This window comes from Labrus mixtus, chromosome 1 (assembly GCF_963584025.1).
Source record: "Labrus mixtus chromosome 1, fLabMix1.1, whole genome shotgun sequence".
Classification (NCBI taxonomy): Eukaryota; Metazoa; Chordata; class Actinopteri; order Labriformes; family Labridae; genus Labrus; species Labrus mixtus.
In genome coordinates this window covers 22354805-22371104 of record NC_083612.1, presented here as the reverse complement: position 1 = coordinate 22371104, position 16300 = coordinate 22354805, and the positions used below count along the sequence as shown (strand labels likewise).

Genomic DNA, 16300 nt, shown 5'->3' with positions numbered 1-16300 from the left:
CGAAACTGACTTTGAACTCAGAGGGATTGAAAGGACAACTGGTAAAAGTCGGGACATTGTTCGTTAAGAGGAGCGAGATATGGGTTGACAAAGGTGTTTGGGGAAACTTCTGGAAGCTCGTGCACTTTTAATTTAGGTGCTGACCACTACTTTTGACCTACAGAGGGCAGCAAGTAACCCTCCAGACATTTATACTCAATTCAGAGGGAAATAGATAGTAGTAAGGAAGTAAAATATAGAGGGAGCAACAGAAGAGAGGAGGTCGTAATGTTAAGAATTGGTCACAGTAATTTAAATAGCACTCTACATTGGAAAACATTCATCCGGTCTTTGTGAGATATGCAATCAAGCAGAAACAGTTGAACATGTAGTTATTAAATGTAGAAAGTATGAAGCACATAGACATAACATGATGTCAGAAATGGAGAGAGAGGGACTCGTAAGAAGAGATTTCAAAAGTATTCTGGAGAGTGGGGAGAGGCCGAAGATGCTTGTTTAAATATCTCTTGAGAACAGGTTTGTTGAGGAGGATTTAGGAATGTGAGTAATAATTAAATCCAGCAGATGGCAGTAATGCAACTTTTTGGATGCCAGCTGCCAATAATATCCACAGAAGAAGAAGAGGAGGAGCCCCCACTTTGAAATGTTGTTGACAGCTGTATTAAAACGTGAACTTTACCACCTTTAGAGGAGTTTAAGCTCTCTAACCTTTAAAGGTCAGTGAGCTGGAGTGGGTTCAGCCGCTCAGCTTGTAACGTGAGTTTGTTTAAAGTTTCACATTTAATCTTGAATGGCTGTAGCTAGCTGTCTCTAGCTAACAGTGATGTCCTCGCCGTGGACAGGGCGCCAGGGACAGGTGGGAGACCTGAGACACCAGAGCAAAGAAGAGCTCCAAGAGCTGCTCCAGCGGCAGGAGAATATACTCTCTAACAAGTGAGTTCACACGGATTAGTCATATTTTGTGTTACTCCTGGGTAATGAAGGCAGGAAAGGTACAGACTGTGGTTAAGATCAGACACGACTCATTCAGGCACTTCCTGTCTCACAAAACAATCAATATGTAGTTTGAATTTAAGAAGAAACGAGGTGACTGAATGTGTTAAAAGCTTCAGGGTGTCTTTCCAGGTCAACCCGTCTAAAGTTAAAAGAGCACAGATACAATCTTTTCAGTAATATGTTATGAAACAGGCGTATTAAAAAGCATAAAGCTGCAACACACTTGATGTTATTATTACCCTACAAATGAGAAGTGGTAAGATGAAGGAGTGAAACTAAGAGCTACATTCTCCAATGTATGTAACATGTTGGTGATGTCAGATATTATTCTTTTTCTCATGTTAGTAGTGTTTCTTTTTTTACATAAAGTTTTGTAAAGAGTATTCAGATATCAAGGTTATAGGATATTATACTCCATATTCTCCTACCAGGTATCAGTGACTCAGTTTACACTCAGGTTTTACAATGTTCTGAAGCGAGTCTAAGATGACTTTCAAAAAGATGTCTTAGATATTTTTAGTGCTAGTGAGGGGGAAAATGCTGAATTTGATCATAGAATGGGATTCAATAACAAGTTGTTGTTCATACTTTTTGGTCCAACTGTGGTCCAGCTTTACCATGTTTGTAAAAACAAAGCCTACATTCCCATGTTGCAAAATAATTCAAACGTATGAATGACTTATAACTGATGGAGATTTGATTTAATATGCTTTACAGTTAAGACATTTTTGTCGTTTAAAGCGTATTTTAGTGCAGTTGAAAACTAAACAGCAGTGTAACATCAGATAGTATTAGTATAATGCGCATGTAATAGTTCTTTTTAATGTCGAATGAGATACATAAATTAATGTAAACCAAAGTACAGGAAGGATATACAACATGTGCAGATACTAAATCACATTTGTATCTTTGAAGGCCGTTTTGAATATTGCATGAAGTAATGGTCTTGTGTTGTTACCAGGAGGTTATTACAGACTCTTCCTGACAAAGGGAAAAAGATCAAAGAATTCGCAGAGAAAGTACGCCTTGCCGTTCAACTCCACGATGAAGAGGAGAGGAGACGGAGCTTGGTGTCTGCTGTCAGCACAGAGTTACAGTCCAAGTACAAGCAAGCTTTCGCCGTGCAGCAGCGTGCTCACCCGAACACGCAAAGTGAGTGTGCTGCAGGTGATGCCATACAGGACCGGGAGAGCTCTCCTGCCTCTGTTAGCATGCACGAAAATGACTCTTTGGAAGAGCAACAGGACCAGTTTGTCTCCAGTGTGGCTGCTGGGGAAACCATGGAGACGGCTGTTGCTGGGGCCTCTCTGAACTCTGCTGAGACAAAAGAGGGTGACCTTGTGGAGGCCTTAGAAAGGGTCAGACTATCTGAAACTAGTACTGGTTTCAATGGTGAGTCTAAAGACCCGATAAAGAGCACAGCAAGAGAAAATTACTCACTTAAGGAGATACCAAAAAAGCCTCACTTTGTAACTTTCCTGGAAAACAAAGAGAAGACTTCAGCTCCCAGGAAGCAACAATTCAAACCAAATCAGTAAGTGGACTCTCTTTTGTAATGTAATGATTTAATTATGTAAATTTAATGTTAAAAATGACTCAATTCATGTGGATTAAAGTAAGCACCTTATGTGAGTTGCCTTTGTTCATACTTCTTTTCAGTTTGATTGCACATTAAATCTTCTCGTCTGTATTTCTAGACTGCTCCACAGAAGTGACGTATCTCCATCAGGATCCTCTTCACCCAGCCAGTCCTCTGCAGGCTCCTCGCCGCTCTCTACACAGGACAGGAGGCAGCGGGACAGAAAACACCTGGATGACATCACTGCAGCCAAACTACCTCCTCTCCACCATAGTCCGGCACAGCTCCTGTCTCTGGAAGAGTCGGCCACACTCCTGATGGAACAAACCAAGAAGCAGCAGGTTGGTGTCGCTGAGTCCTTAGCACACAAAAACTGTAAGCAGACTGACCGGGGGAAACATTTTAACCTGCTTTGGCAAATTTGTGGCTCCTTTCCTTGCAGGGTGTTATCTTATTGAATTTGAAGTCATTGCAATCAGCCATAGAGAATATCAAGCATTTGAAGGACATGCAGACTGAAACAGCCATGTTTTAATCATGCAAGACGCATGATGGATGTCCTGTTGAAGGTAAAATGGGAGTGTCCAAGGAATCCAGTGGAAGTAGCAGAGACATGATTTTGAGGCTTATTTAGACGGGAAACACTTCCTATATCTAAAACCATGTGAAGGAATGATTCTGCCCTGCCTCTTACAGCGGTTTAACATCCTCTTTATTTTCCACAAAGTCCACAGTGGTAACGCTAGAAAAGCCAGAATATGTTACGAAGTTCCCTAACTGTTTTTTATTTGTCTTGCTACTAAAGCCTCTTTCCTACATAAGGTTGATCTTCTTCAACTCTTGTGCCAAACAAACCTGCATTTTTTTTGCCCAACAACTCCTGCACTGGTCTCTTTGAAGTTGAGGAGTTCTTACACAGTGCTTAAGGCATTTCAACACAGCTTTGCTCTTTTTAACAGTTAACAAAAATGATTAAGATATCATTTTTGTATTTGTTAAGTTTGTTGTTTTCTTATATTCTTAGTTCATCTTGACAAAACTTGAAAACAATGGTCCACATCAGATCCCTTCTTAAGCTCTAGAGGGCAGTGTTCAGTTGTTTTAGGCTTTAAGTATCACTTCCCATCCAAAGTAAAGACTTGAGAGCCAAATGTCAAACAGTGAGCTGCTGTCGGCTTACAGAGGCCTGTTAAGCTTATTATCAGTACTTCTTTTACCAAGAGTCTAATAGCTATGGCTGCGCTGCCTTATGATAATGTGCTTGTTTTTCTGTTACCAGCCTATTCATGTCAACTTTTCTCTGTATTCTGTTTAATTTCAGGAGTTACAGGCCAAGCTGGCCGCCCAGAAACTGTCTGAGGGATTGAAGATCTCTATGGGGAGCTACACTCCTGACGGTGGCCCCATGGCTGCCTACAGAGAGGTTCACGACGAAGCAGCCCAGCGCTCCTCAGAAGAGGACTGATCCTGGAAGGCCAGAGCTGGGAAAACCAGAGTTACCTTGGCCCTGAGGGAAACAGGCTTTGGACCCTGCAATCAGGACCCATCAAACAGGATTTTCACTCCAAGGACAAGAATTCTTAAGAGAGGAAAGAGTCTTAACGGTGTGAAGGCAAAGTTTGTATCCCAGACTCAGCTCAGGGCAAACTGTTGAGAAAATAGCTAACCTAATTGTCATTCAGTTTGTATTTGGCCAGTTTTTAAATCTCTTGCAGAAATTATAATAGCACCTGATTTCAAATGGATTTTTAAGGCTACATTTTAAGCATGTTTCAGGAATGTTTCATACCAGTAAACTGGAATTGATGATGTAGTGGCTTTTTGAACCTGAGCGTTTTGGACGTTGAGATCTCTTTTTGTTTATAATCCCTCATATGCAATTAAGGCTCATCAGCTGTTGGAGCAGACTGTTATGACACAATAATGACTTTTTACAACTTTGTATGGAAAATAGACACGAGCCTGCAGACAGATGTCATTATGAAAGGCTATCTCACAGGATTAAATAAATACAGTGGCTTTTCCAAATGGTCGTGTTTGTTCAAAGTCAGGGGTTTTCCTCAGTTACAGACGCTGGCAGATAACGCATCAGCTTTTTCAGTAAACATAAGAATTGAGAATTGATCTCTGAGATATTTCTGAATTTCTGTTCAGTGGTATACAGTGGCCTGTTGATGTCAAACAAAACAAAAGTATGCAAGAACATAAAAAAAGAATAAATAGAATAAATGTTGCTCTTTAAACTGGGCCACTGTTTTCACTTAAAGAGCTAAAAGTACTCTTTTTGTGGTTGCTGTGACTCATAGGTAGACTTTCTGTAGCAGCTTAAAGGATGCTGTGTGTGTCCCTCTGACTGTAACAAACTGCATTCTGTTGGCTTTCACCAATGTGCTCTTATTTTGTGATGCATTGAGGACAGGTACAATGAAGGAAAGAGCTGATGTTGCCATGATGCCATGTTTTTACGAGTCACAGTCTAATAAAAATGATGAATAAACTTACAGAGCACATTTTACAAACTGAATTCTTTAAGGTGTTTTACTGACAAAGCAAAAGCAGGCTACTCAATATAACAACAGCATAATCACTTGCCCATCTTTATCTATCTAAGACTCATCTATTTATACGTTAGTTTTAAACAAGAAGCAAAACTATGTGACAGATGCAACATTCAAGTGCCGGTATTACGCTGTCTTATTTAATGGGCCTAACATTTGCTCTACAATTAAAAAAAGTGAAATATTTAAATGTGCATTACTTTCCTTCGAAAGAGAAGCCCTACAAATATCAAGTCTAAAAATATGAAGGACTTACAATGCAACACAAATGTGTGCTTCAGTGAAGCCCTCTTTCCTTCCCACACCATGGTTGCCTATGTTTAAATTTCACTGACAAATAGATACAAACTAATTAGTGTCAGACTTTCATTTTATTAAGTTAATTCATGTGCAAAATAAACCTGCATGAGATATCAGTTTCAGGTTGCAGTGAAGCTATGGTCAGCTGCAGGCAGTGATTTTCTTAAACCCTGCAGATGTTATCAGGCTGGGATCTGTGACACACTTGATAAGATTAATGCGGCGCTTGTGAAATATTGAAGCTTGATGGCTGAGACATCTGGACTGCATTTGGAGCGTGTTGTTGCTGGGAATGGCAGGCAATGATGGGACGGCAGCAGGCTAATGCAACATGGCAAATACCATTTCTCAACTTTGCTAATATGTGTTAGATAAGAAGTGCCAATTACATTCAGCATCCTTCCAACCTGCCTTTCCCATCATCCCTCTTCCAACTCACACAGGAGACCGCAGCCCGTCTTCATTTCATCTGCCGGATTTGGGCTTTTTTAATGAGGAAGCAAGGAGGCACTAAGGCACGTTTCAGTGGAAATGAGGGTGGGTTCGTGTAGGCCAGAGTCTGATGGTAGATGCTCTTTGATAACCTTTGGTAATTTTTGGTTGGAGATGTTTGAGGGGGGGAAATCCCCACCTGATTGCAGACTATTTAGACTCCGAATCTGATGGGATCCAGAGTGGCGTGGTGACGTCCAATAACAATTCCATGAACACGCCTCGCAGAGGATCCTCATTGTGCTGGGATTAATTACAGCCTACCTTGCTTACATAAATTCACAGACTGTTACCAATTATGGGGCACATTTTTGCTTTTCTCTGTGGTATCTGGCGTCAAACCTAACTCTGAGCGTATGTTGACGTTGTTGAGGTGGAACCAAGTACACACTCACTACAGTCAAAGCTTTCCTACGCTGTCCATCGATGATGAGGTTGTTTATACTTCAACTTGAATCCCAGATCCCTTGTCTCGGGTTAATACGCTCCTTGTGAAGTAGTCTGCAAGTGATTTGCTCCAAACTTAGAGTCCGAAATCACGCGTCCTGCGGGAGTAGGAGTAATTTGCTGTTTGGGAGGGGAAAACTAGAACGTGATTTCAAAACTGCATCTTCAAAGAGCAGTCAGCTCGGCCTTAAATTAGATATACAGCATGATGTATAGAGTGGCGTTAAACTCAAAGTAAGGCCCTCAGCAGAATGATTGGATTATATCTGCCAGGTTACAAAGTCTGAGCTCATGCTTTTTCCACTCTCTGATGTTTCTGTCATATTTTCTTCAGGGTAAATAAAGATATGAAATAATGCAGCACACAGCAGCTTGGTGTAGATAAGGTTTCAGTTTATCTCCTCATCCCGATCAGAACCAGCTCTCTCCTCTCTTACTGCTCAAGAACCAATGGGGGATAGAGGAAATACTCAGATCAATAACTTTATTTTAGATAGAAGCCCCAGTGAAACAATAATACAGGAACAATATTTCTTCCTGAAATGTTGAAATGAACAGCTACTTAAGGACATTACCTGAGTTAATGCATTTCAGAGAAAACTATATCAATCTTGGCCAAATGGTAAGTGTATGTTTATAATATCAAAAAAAGTTATTCCCATTTAAAATATATTAAAATAGGTCTTACAGAACAAGTCAAATTGCAAGTTAAAAGAAAAAACAGCAGCTGATTATTGTTTATCTTTAGTGTGAAAGTTGAACAAATGTTTAATATGGAAATGCCACAAGCTGTGAGAAAGAAGCACACAGCCCTTTGCCAGTGTGTGTCTTCGATTCATGTGTGTGTTCTCTTGACACAGAGACAACTAAAGTGAATAGTTTCCTGACAGGACTGTGCGGGGGTCTCCAGATATCTCACCGTGTTTGTGAGCGAGCGAGAGAGAGGAAACTGGCACATAGCTCGTGTCAGCGCTGCTAACTGCCTGAGGAAGCATGATATGTGGCTGCAGTGTTCATGAGAGTCCTGCAGCTGTCTCACCAGTAATGTAGGGAGGAAAATATTCTCTGACTGGTGGCTGAATCTGACAGATGGCTCCTGAACTGAGTGCCGGTCGTAAAACATGGTCATGGGACTGATTTATTGTGTTATTTCATGCCTATAAGATGATCCTTTCTTTAAATTGACTAACCAGGACTTAGCTTTTTACATAACTGTTCAGAGCCGTGATTGCATGTTTGTTCATTAATTAACACTGATGGTAAATTAGAATCAAACCATATTCATTGTGGCCTGAACTGTACCAGGAAGAGAAGAGATTGGATTCTTTTTTTTAGTCGCTAACTCCAGTTGCTGTTAATGAGTACCTGCAAAAAGAGACTTTTTCTTTTTTTTTATCTCCATACACTATTCCCTCCGGACAACTCAGCAGAAATTCTAGACAGTAACTGCATAGTATAATGTGTGAAGGGAAAAAAAATCTGTATTTTACCATATAATTATACAATACAATTGTGTTCAAGTCCAGGTCTGCAATAAATAAACTTATGCATTCCACATCTGGACAAAAAAAAAAAAAGGTTCACATATATATTTGAGCCTCATGTGATTTATCATAAACCAACTCACACACTGACTATAAACTGAAATATGCTGGGGTTAATAGTTTTCTGTTGTCCTTTTCCCTTACATCCCTCCATTTCCCACGCATACCAACATTCATTAGAAAAACTGTAAGTTTCATGACGTCAAATCTCGAAGTCTATGTGGCTGCTTGCAGATGTGTCCAAAGTGTGTTTTTTTTGTTTTTACACATGGTAAACTGTTGAGTGTGAGAATCTCACTGGTCCTGCCTTATTTCACACTATGTTATGTTGTTTACAGTTAAATGTCATTCTTTTTTTTTTCTAACAGCAGCCAATTTCTCACATCCTTTGAAAAAGTCTTCACCTCCATCCACTTATAATATCAGGTTTAAATGTGTAATCACAAAGAAATAATAGATGAGAGGTTATTTCTCTCTACTGCAGAAATTACATGTGCTTCTAATAAACTTTAATACATATTAAAATGAGTTTGCACTACTAATTAATTGTACAAGCTGCTATTTAATTATTTGACACAGTTTATTCCTAGTTTCATATTCCTAACAGACTACCAGTTTGAAATGTAAGCTGTGTAAACCATTTGTTAGAGTTTCAGCGACGTAAGAATGTCACAACATAAGCGTTATGTGTTTCCTTTTCCCTGGAACAATGTTTACAGTTCAAAAGCCATAAAAGTGACCACAAATGGAAAAGGCATGGTATAGCTGTAATGAGTTATCCTTGTGTAGTCACGTCTTGCAGCAGATGGACTGCATGTTTACAGGAACAGTCTGCAGGCAGTACAAACAGATCAACACTGGAGGGCAGTAGAGTAACTCTGTTCTGTGTCCCTGCAGCCTGAGTTCTTGTTCTTATGTCAAATTTTGATGATGAATCTTAAAAAACAGTTTAGTTTGTTTCACTCTTGTAACACAAATCATCTAGACTTAGACATCTAGACACTTTGTACTTTATTAGTCATTGTGCAAATTCGCAATAGATGTCAAATATGCCATAACATGGTTATGTATTATAAGGCCAGAGTCAGTGTCACTGAGGGAAAGTGGAGGATGAACAGCTGTCAAGAGTTTAATGCGATAAAAAGCTTAAATTACTGTTTGATTCCAGATAGTGAGTTTGTGGGAGTCAAGGTGTTGTTCATGTCCCAGCTGAGGCCACCTGCACAGCCAGCCTGGACTGTCGTCTCTCCCTGCGGTGGGAGCATGTGCTCACATATGATCTGGATACATCTGTGGAACTCCCACATCTCTGCCTGGAAAGCTTTGCATAACAATCCTGAGGCTCTCGAAAAAAGGAAGGGTGGAGAAACAGAGAGAAAGAGAGGAGAGGAGGGAAACTAAGGGTAAAATGGGTTGAGGCCCGTGATGCATGATGTGGGCCAAGAAGCTGCCAGCGTCCCAGCCGCTCCATGTCTGGCCTGGCACAGCATTAAGCGGGCTGTTTTGGGGCCTGTCAAAAGCTCATCACTGCAAGGAAGCCGTCTCTGTGGGGATGCTGTGGGGGTGCCAGGGCACGGCAGGGGGGAGAAACCAGAGACCCTGCCCAGCAGCTTGCTCATAATGAGGAGGAAAATTCTTATTCTTGTATCCACATTAATGCTACAACAACAATGCACTTTTGTCCAACTTTCCCTCCCCAGGAACTAAACTACACATTTTTTTGTTCACACCCCTCATCTTGCATTTATTGAAACTTAATCATTTGTTAAAGTGTTATTATGTCACAAGATTATCTTTACTTGTTATAGTTATGTATGTGTTGATGTATAAATCTACTACACAATGTGGATTACCTTTGTGTATTATATTATTCAGTAATAGCCTGGTCGGGATTATAAAATATCAGTTGTGGCAATCAAACATTGTACCAGTCGACTAAGGTATAATTTCTTGGCCAGAGTTGTTTGTGACATCAATCCAAAGCTGTCCAGAAACAAGGGCCAACCACAACAACATTATATTGTTTTTCATTACTGCCTGAGTGAAATCATGCCCCTTGATTTGAGAACAATCCCAACTAACAAGCACCAGAAGAGGAAACTCAGCCTTTGGATTTCTGCCGAATAAATTTTACTTGAGAGTCATGAAACAAAAAACTCAAAAATATAAAAAAAAAAAAGTGTTGATGCCAAATCCTTTATTTCTTGTATTGCAGGTGTGAAAGGGATATGTGTAGATGTTGGAAACCACAGAAAGCTGAAGGACAGTTCACTTTATTTCCCACAGCCTCAGCGTAGTAGGCCTCAGCTTTCTGAGTAATTCCTATTTGTTTGCATAATTGTGTTCATAAAGTCTGTATTGGACGGATACGTTTGGCCCTGGCTCTTGTGTCTTACAACAATAGTAAAACCATGCAGTAAAAAAAAAAACAACAAAAAAAAACCAGAAATCCTCTCCAGTCCAACAATTATGGGGCCTCTATATGGTGTAGTTGGCTCGTTTATATGCTGTAATGTTGTGACCATTCCAAGCCCTGAGGCCAGGTGTTTTTGATTGCGGTACAGCACGTTGGAGCGCAGACTCTGCAGCACGGCACCGGCCCCACAGGATGCTGGGATAAGAGTTTGATAAACCAGGGGAGACTGAGCTGGAGTGGGAGGCCCACGCTGTTTTCCTGATTTATTTATTAACGTTTTGTTTTCTCTGTAGGACAAAGAGGCAGTTACACCCTCTCATTACACGACTTCCTGCACTGTGTAAATTAATCCAGCTGAGATGAAACATTTCAGTAAAAAGCTTGTTTTGGAAAACGTAAAGAAAAGGAAAAGAAAAGAGAGTATGAGCACTGATAACAGAATGGACACAGGAATGGCTCTCACTCTGTTGTAAAGCATGTGTAGATCTCTATTCGTTCAAGTTAGATAGTTGGGTTTGTGAACCTCCACCTTTTCTGTCTTTCCTTTCACAGGATATCCAACTTTGCACAGATAATAAACTAAACCGCAATTCAAATCCTCTAATCATTATTTAGAAGTGTAAAGATCTGGTGAGTTGTTTGGAGTAGCTGTCAGATGAGTGAATGTGACAGTGTCGCCCTCTAGTGGTGTCTTTTCTACCTCAGGGAGATGTAGTGAAAACCCTCGTAATTTATTATGTGAAAAAGATATCCAATGCAGCTTTATTTGACTTAGGAAATGTTTCTAGTGTTGGCAATGCCTTTTGTATGAATGATTTTAATAATAATGTACTTAAAAGTTTTGCACAGCTCTATCATGTCACTGTCAGATCAAAGTCCAGTAGAGCAAAATATAATAATAAAAAATAATGAAAGCTTATAGTTTCAGTTTCAAACATATGGCAAAATCTTTCAATGCAATAAAAAACTAAATACATTGGCACAAAAGCAGTGAGACCAAACTAGTTTCAATTTTGTATCCTTTTATCAGGGGGGACCCACTGAGACCTTTTTAGGAGTGCCCTGCAGCAATACAAATTAAAACAGAACAAATGTGAACATATAAACACAGTTAAAAAATAATGGCATAGACACTGAAACTCATGTTCATACTTGCAAACGATGTCCATTTCATTGATTTCACATTTCAAAAGAGTTGCAATTTCCTTCCCTGAGCAGTTCAGACACTAGATCTTTAATTATCCAGATACTAAGACAAACACATCATCTATATAAGTTAAAATAATTGTGATTTATTTTACTGGACTGATTGCTTATGAAGTGTCAAAACTAATGGTTAAAAACATAATTTTGTCATAATCTGCATTATTTTATGTGAGAATAAAATACAAATACTGTCCCAATAAAACATCTGTTTTTGGATTTGAATCTTAAATATCCTATTCCGGACGTACCATTAGACTGGAAATAAATGTATCATGAATTTGCACTGGTTCTTTGCAACACTATTTTATAGTAAAACATTTTTACGAACTGTGGGCTCACTTTGTCACAAGATTTTTTTTAAAAGTCTGTCTGGACCTTTAGTGGAGGACAGTCTAAAGATGCTGTGTAACAAGTTTGGCATTAATTGAGTGAAAAAGTGTAAGATTAAGGACTTCATAATTCCAACCAGTAATTTTTTCTTAGATTTTTTTTTTTGTGCCTTTACTAGAGACTGTGATAGAGTCGAGAATCAGGAAGAGAGAGAGAGTGCGGGATGACATGAAGCAAAAGAGCCATAGGTCGAATTCTTGGGTGGGCAAACTAACCACTAGTCCACTAGCACCCAAGCACCTGAACATTTCTGCTCAAGTTTTAGAGTCGAGTCAGATTCTCTAGAGCAACAATCAATACTTTTAGCCCACAAAACCAGTTTAGGACATTTGGCAGAGGGACAGACCTTTAGTACTGTACATTCAAAGCTTTGTTTAACACGGTGTCATGGATCTTCATGAATGGAGCTTAGACACAAGAGAGGAGTGGCCATTAGTCTGCACTGACAAGAACTTGTAACTTATATTAAAATGGCACCATCAGTGATGATTAAATTACAAAATTAATTGTCTTTATATTACAAATGTTCCTCCTTGTATCACAACAAGTAATACTAAATACTTAACAACCATACAGTCTGTTCACATTTCTTTGGACATAACAATTTAGCAGCATATGTGTGAGAGCAGGAACATAAGGGTACAGTGTCATCTATGCAGTCAGAATTCACAAAAGCTGTGTGTCTTCCTGTTGCTCTTTCTTCTCTGTCAGCATAAAACATAACAAGATGACAAAGAGAGCCATGACAAAAGAAGAATGTATCACACTCTGGCAAACATGTACATATGGTCCTGATTCACTCATGAACACATCCTTATGTCAGTCCTACAGGTGCCCACAGCACTACCTAATACAAAGCATGTGGACGAGTCATGATGATGGAGGAGGAGGAGAGAACAAGGCTGTGCTGATAGTGGACCTGTTTTAAAGGCTCTATGGTGGGCGTCTTCAGGCAGGTGCTGCTAGTCATCTTGTAGTAGCCATTACATCAATGTTGGGAAACACATTGCGTCAAACATTTCATAAATCAATTTTTATACTTCATTTATAATGTGTATATCATATTGAGCCTGATATGTCAATGATCTCATGTCTACTGGTCTAATGGGCAAATTTACAACCAAAGTGATGACAGTTGAAAAAGGTAACAGAGAGACATGTTACACCTTCTCCACAATCTGACCTGACAAACCTTTTCTCCTGGGATCCAAATCACTTTTATTTTTTGCTATTGTTCTTAATGTATCTACCCTTACAAAATATGTAATCCATACATTTGAGCTAAACTACTTTGTGCCTTGAACTTTACTGTACGACATATTTTGCCCTCTATAAAACATGTCTGTGCTCTTTCAGCAGATCAATAGTTTAGAGTCCAAGAATCCATCCTTGCTTGAACACCAAAACATTATCTTTGGGAAACCACCTTTGACAAATATGTATTCGGACATAGACTTGCTCTTGCATAGTTACAGTAATAGTGTGGAAGTTATTGTTGAATGAAGTAACTTTAAGTGTAATCAGATCATTGGGTTTATGGCAAAAAGGCAACATTTTAACTGCCTGCTAACCAAGTTAGATGCACCTGCAGAAGGGTTTGCAATGTGATGACTGTGAGGTCTGACTGCTGGGAGCAGACAATGAGTGTAACATGACTCAGCTGTGTAATCACCATTGTCATTTTGATGCCACCACTTCAAAGTCCTATTTCATGGAACTTTTAATGCATCCATTCATTCTTTTGGTCGTACCTTATACCTCACACAGTGAGCCTGTCAATGGATATTTTAAGTCTCTTCACATATCCTAAAAGGTGTTTACCATGATTCAGCTTGCTGCTTGACTGAAAACATCTCAAACTTCTGAATAATAACAAATATAAATCATCATATCGTACAAATAAGGCAAAAGATTTTTGTGTGTGTCCTTACTTTAAAGGTCCCACTCTCTCTCTCACACACACACACACACACACACACACACACACACACACACACACACACACACACACACACACACACACACACACACACCTGGACCCCTGATCATAGATTTGCCACAAAACAAAAGGTGCTAGGTATTAAACTATTTTTAATGACAAATAAAAGCAAAAACACATTTCAAGATAGCCATTCCTTGAAAAAAAAAAGTCAGCATCAAGCACAAGTTGTTTCATTAAGTGTCACGAAAACAACATTTGTTTAGGTTGAAGTGACAGTTCAACATGCTATAGCAGTCGTAGCGAGACCAATGTTAATTTTAAATGTCTAAATGTCAGTATGTTTTTTTTCACAGTGGGTTCAACAGACCAAGTGACCATGTGAATAAAATGTGTATGTTTATTTTAAACAGGACAATCAACAGATTTAAAAGCATCCGAGTTAGCTGAAATGCTAGTTTTCATGTTTTGCAGTCCCTTTGCTGGACATTGTTTGGCATCTTACAAAAAAGATGAAGAAAATGCATTGAAGTAGGAGTAATTAACAATACAGTGACTTTGATTTAAACATAAGGTTAATGGGCAACATCAGGTAACAGCATACATGTTGTTCAATGTGAATATAATAAGTCTTCAAAATCACTCTGTCTAATCATTGTGTGTATCCAGTTTCATTCTTTCTTTCTCCTTTCTTCAGCATCAGTCTCTTTGGCCTTGAAGAAGTGGAGCTCAACTATAAAGTCCTCCTAGTGGTTTTGGACCCAGGATACAAGGTAATCGTAATTACAACTCTTTGGCTCAAGTGCAATGAAACAAGGGCGGGCACTCTAAACATTCATCTTATGTCAGTCTTGCATGTGAAGTGTGGCTGGTACGTGCTTGGAACAGATCTACACTATATACAAGATTTACAACAAACTGCACTCAGCAGGCTGGTCTGCACAGTCTCAATTCACTGGCACATCTTTGCAAACTCAACCGAACTCCCTCCATGAATCATAAAATATCCCACAATCCTTTGGTGTCAGTGAAAACTTTGAAGGAAATGATCTGTCTTCTTGTTTTCACTTTATTCTTTAGAGATCCCATCATGTTATCAAACTTAATTCTATGTTTTTAACAATAAAATGGCAATGACTCAGAATCATTCTTCTTTCAGTCTCTGTTGATAGATGTTTCAGTATTTTGACTTGTCAGACTCAGAAGTTTATGGAAGGAACAAAAGCTGTTGTCCGTTTAGTTGCTCTGAGTGCCAGGGTCCTGCTATTGTGCATGCTGGCTCTCTGGCTGGGCTTACTGGGGCACCTAAATGGAACAGAGCCATCTATAATGGTTTTAGTTACAGCTGAGAAACACATTTTCTGCTATGAGAAAAGATCTTTATTAGTGGCAGTGATCATGTCCAGTTTGTAGTGCGTCACTGTTGTTTCAGGATGAATTTACTTCATTATGTAACTGGATTATGTTTTTTTTTCCATAGTTAAGTCTTGTATCATCAAAACTAATGAAGTTCACATTCAATTTGAGTAAAAACATCAACGTCAACAACAACAAATAACTTCAACAAATGACTAAATGCTGCAGCTGAGTAAATGTAAACTAGAACACTTCCGATACTAAAACCTGGTCCCATGATAGTCTACAGATTCTAAATATTTTATTGCTGAATTAATTAGCAGTTTGCAAACTCCAACCAGTTTGCCAGATTAGTTAGCACTTAGTTAGTGGAGGGGTATTTAAAGGTCACATGTACACCTAGCCGTGTTTTTCTTACACTAATATGTGTCGTCTAACCTACAAACCCCCCAATTATAAGAAAAGCCCATCCTCTCCATCTTTTAGCCTGCTCCAATTTTCAGAAAAATGTGTGCTTAAACAGGCCTTTTGGAGATTTTCCCTTTGTGACATCACAAAGGACAATAACCCCTCCCCCATGTGTGTCACACTCCCACAGCTAGGTGTTTGTTCTGCCCTCTGAGTCTGCCTTCTCACCGTAAGCAATCAGGCATAGCGCAAGAAAGCCTGAGCCGCTGTGGTCAGACACAGCTCATTTGCATTTAAAGCTACAGACACAGAAACAGCCTGTTCTGAGTTCTGGTTTTATCGGCATGATAAATACAGGATCAGAGTGTATTTATAACAAGAAACTTCACAGACATGTTTTGGGAGCTCTGAGTCTTCTTTAAACTTTAAAATATATATATATTTTTTGTCTTTTATTGTTCAATAGTTATGGAATAGTTTCAAATCTGTGATAGGATCTCCATCTCTGAGTGACATCAATGATATAGAAAATGGTCACTTGTTTCCCTGAATACCCTCTCCTAAAGAACATGTCAGAACAGTTATAGCAAAGCTCCATGTATAGTCTCAACCCTCTACAGGTTTGCTTTTTGTCAAGCCAAACACTGGTACTACAAGACAATCACACAA

General features: G+C 39.2%; 1 protein-coding gene across 1 annotated transcript; it reads left to right on the top strand.

Moving 5' to 3' along the window:
• Nucleotides 1-598: 598 nt before the first annotated feature.
• On the top strand, nucleotides 599-4603 carry polr2m (RNA polymerase II subunit M). The gene is made up of 4 exons (XM_061038564.1): nucleotides 599-933; nucleotides 1958-2530; nucleotides 2694-2916; nucleotides 3897-4603. Exons 1-4 carry the CDS (start codon nucleotides 824-826, stop codon nucleotides 4038-4040), a joined length of 1050 nt encoding a protein of 349 aa, XP_060894547.1. The 5' UTR covers nucleotides 599-823; the 3' UTR covers nucleotides 4041-4603.
• The last annotated feature ends 11697 nt before the right edge of the window (nucleotides 4604-16300 follow it).

What these genes read in the sequence shown, in the direction of transcription:
- polr2m (XM_061038564.1), top strand. Translation starts at nt 824, where the DNA reads ATGTCCTCGCCGTGGACAGGGCGCCAGGGACAGGTGGGAGACCTGAGA. An exon ending in GAGAATATACTCTCTAACAA is followed by an intron (nt 934 to 1,957) that starts GTGAGTTCACAC and finishes TGTTGTTACCAG; the next exon opens with GAGGTTATTACAGACTCTTC. An exon ending in CAACAATTCAAACCAAATCA is followed by an intron (nt 2,531 to 2,693) that starts GTAAGTGGACTC and finishes CTGTATTTCTAG; the next exon opens with ACTGCTCCACAGAAGTGACG.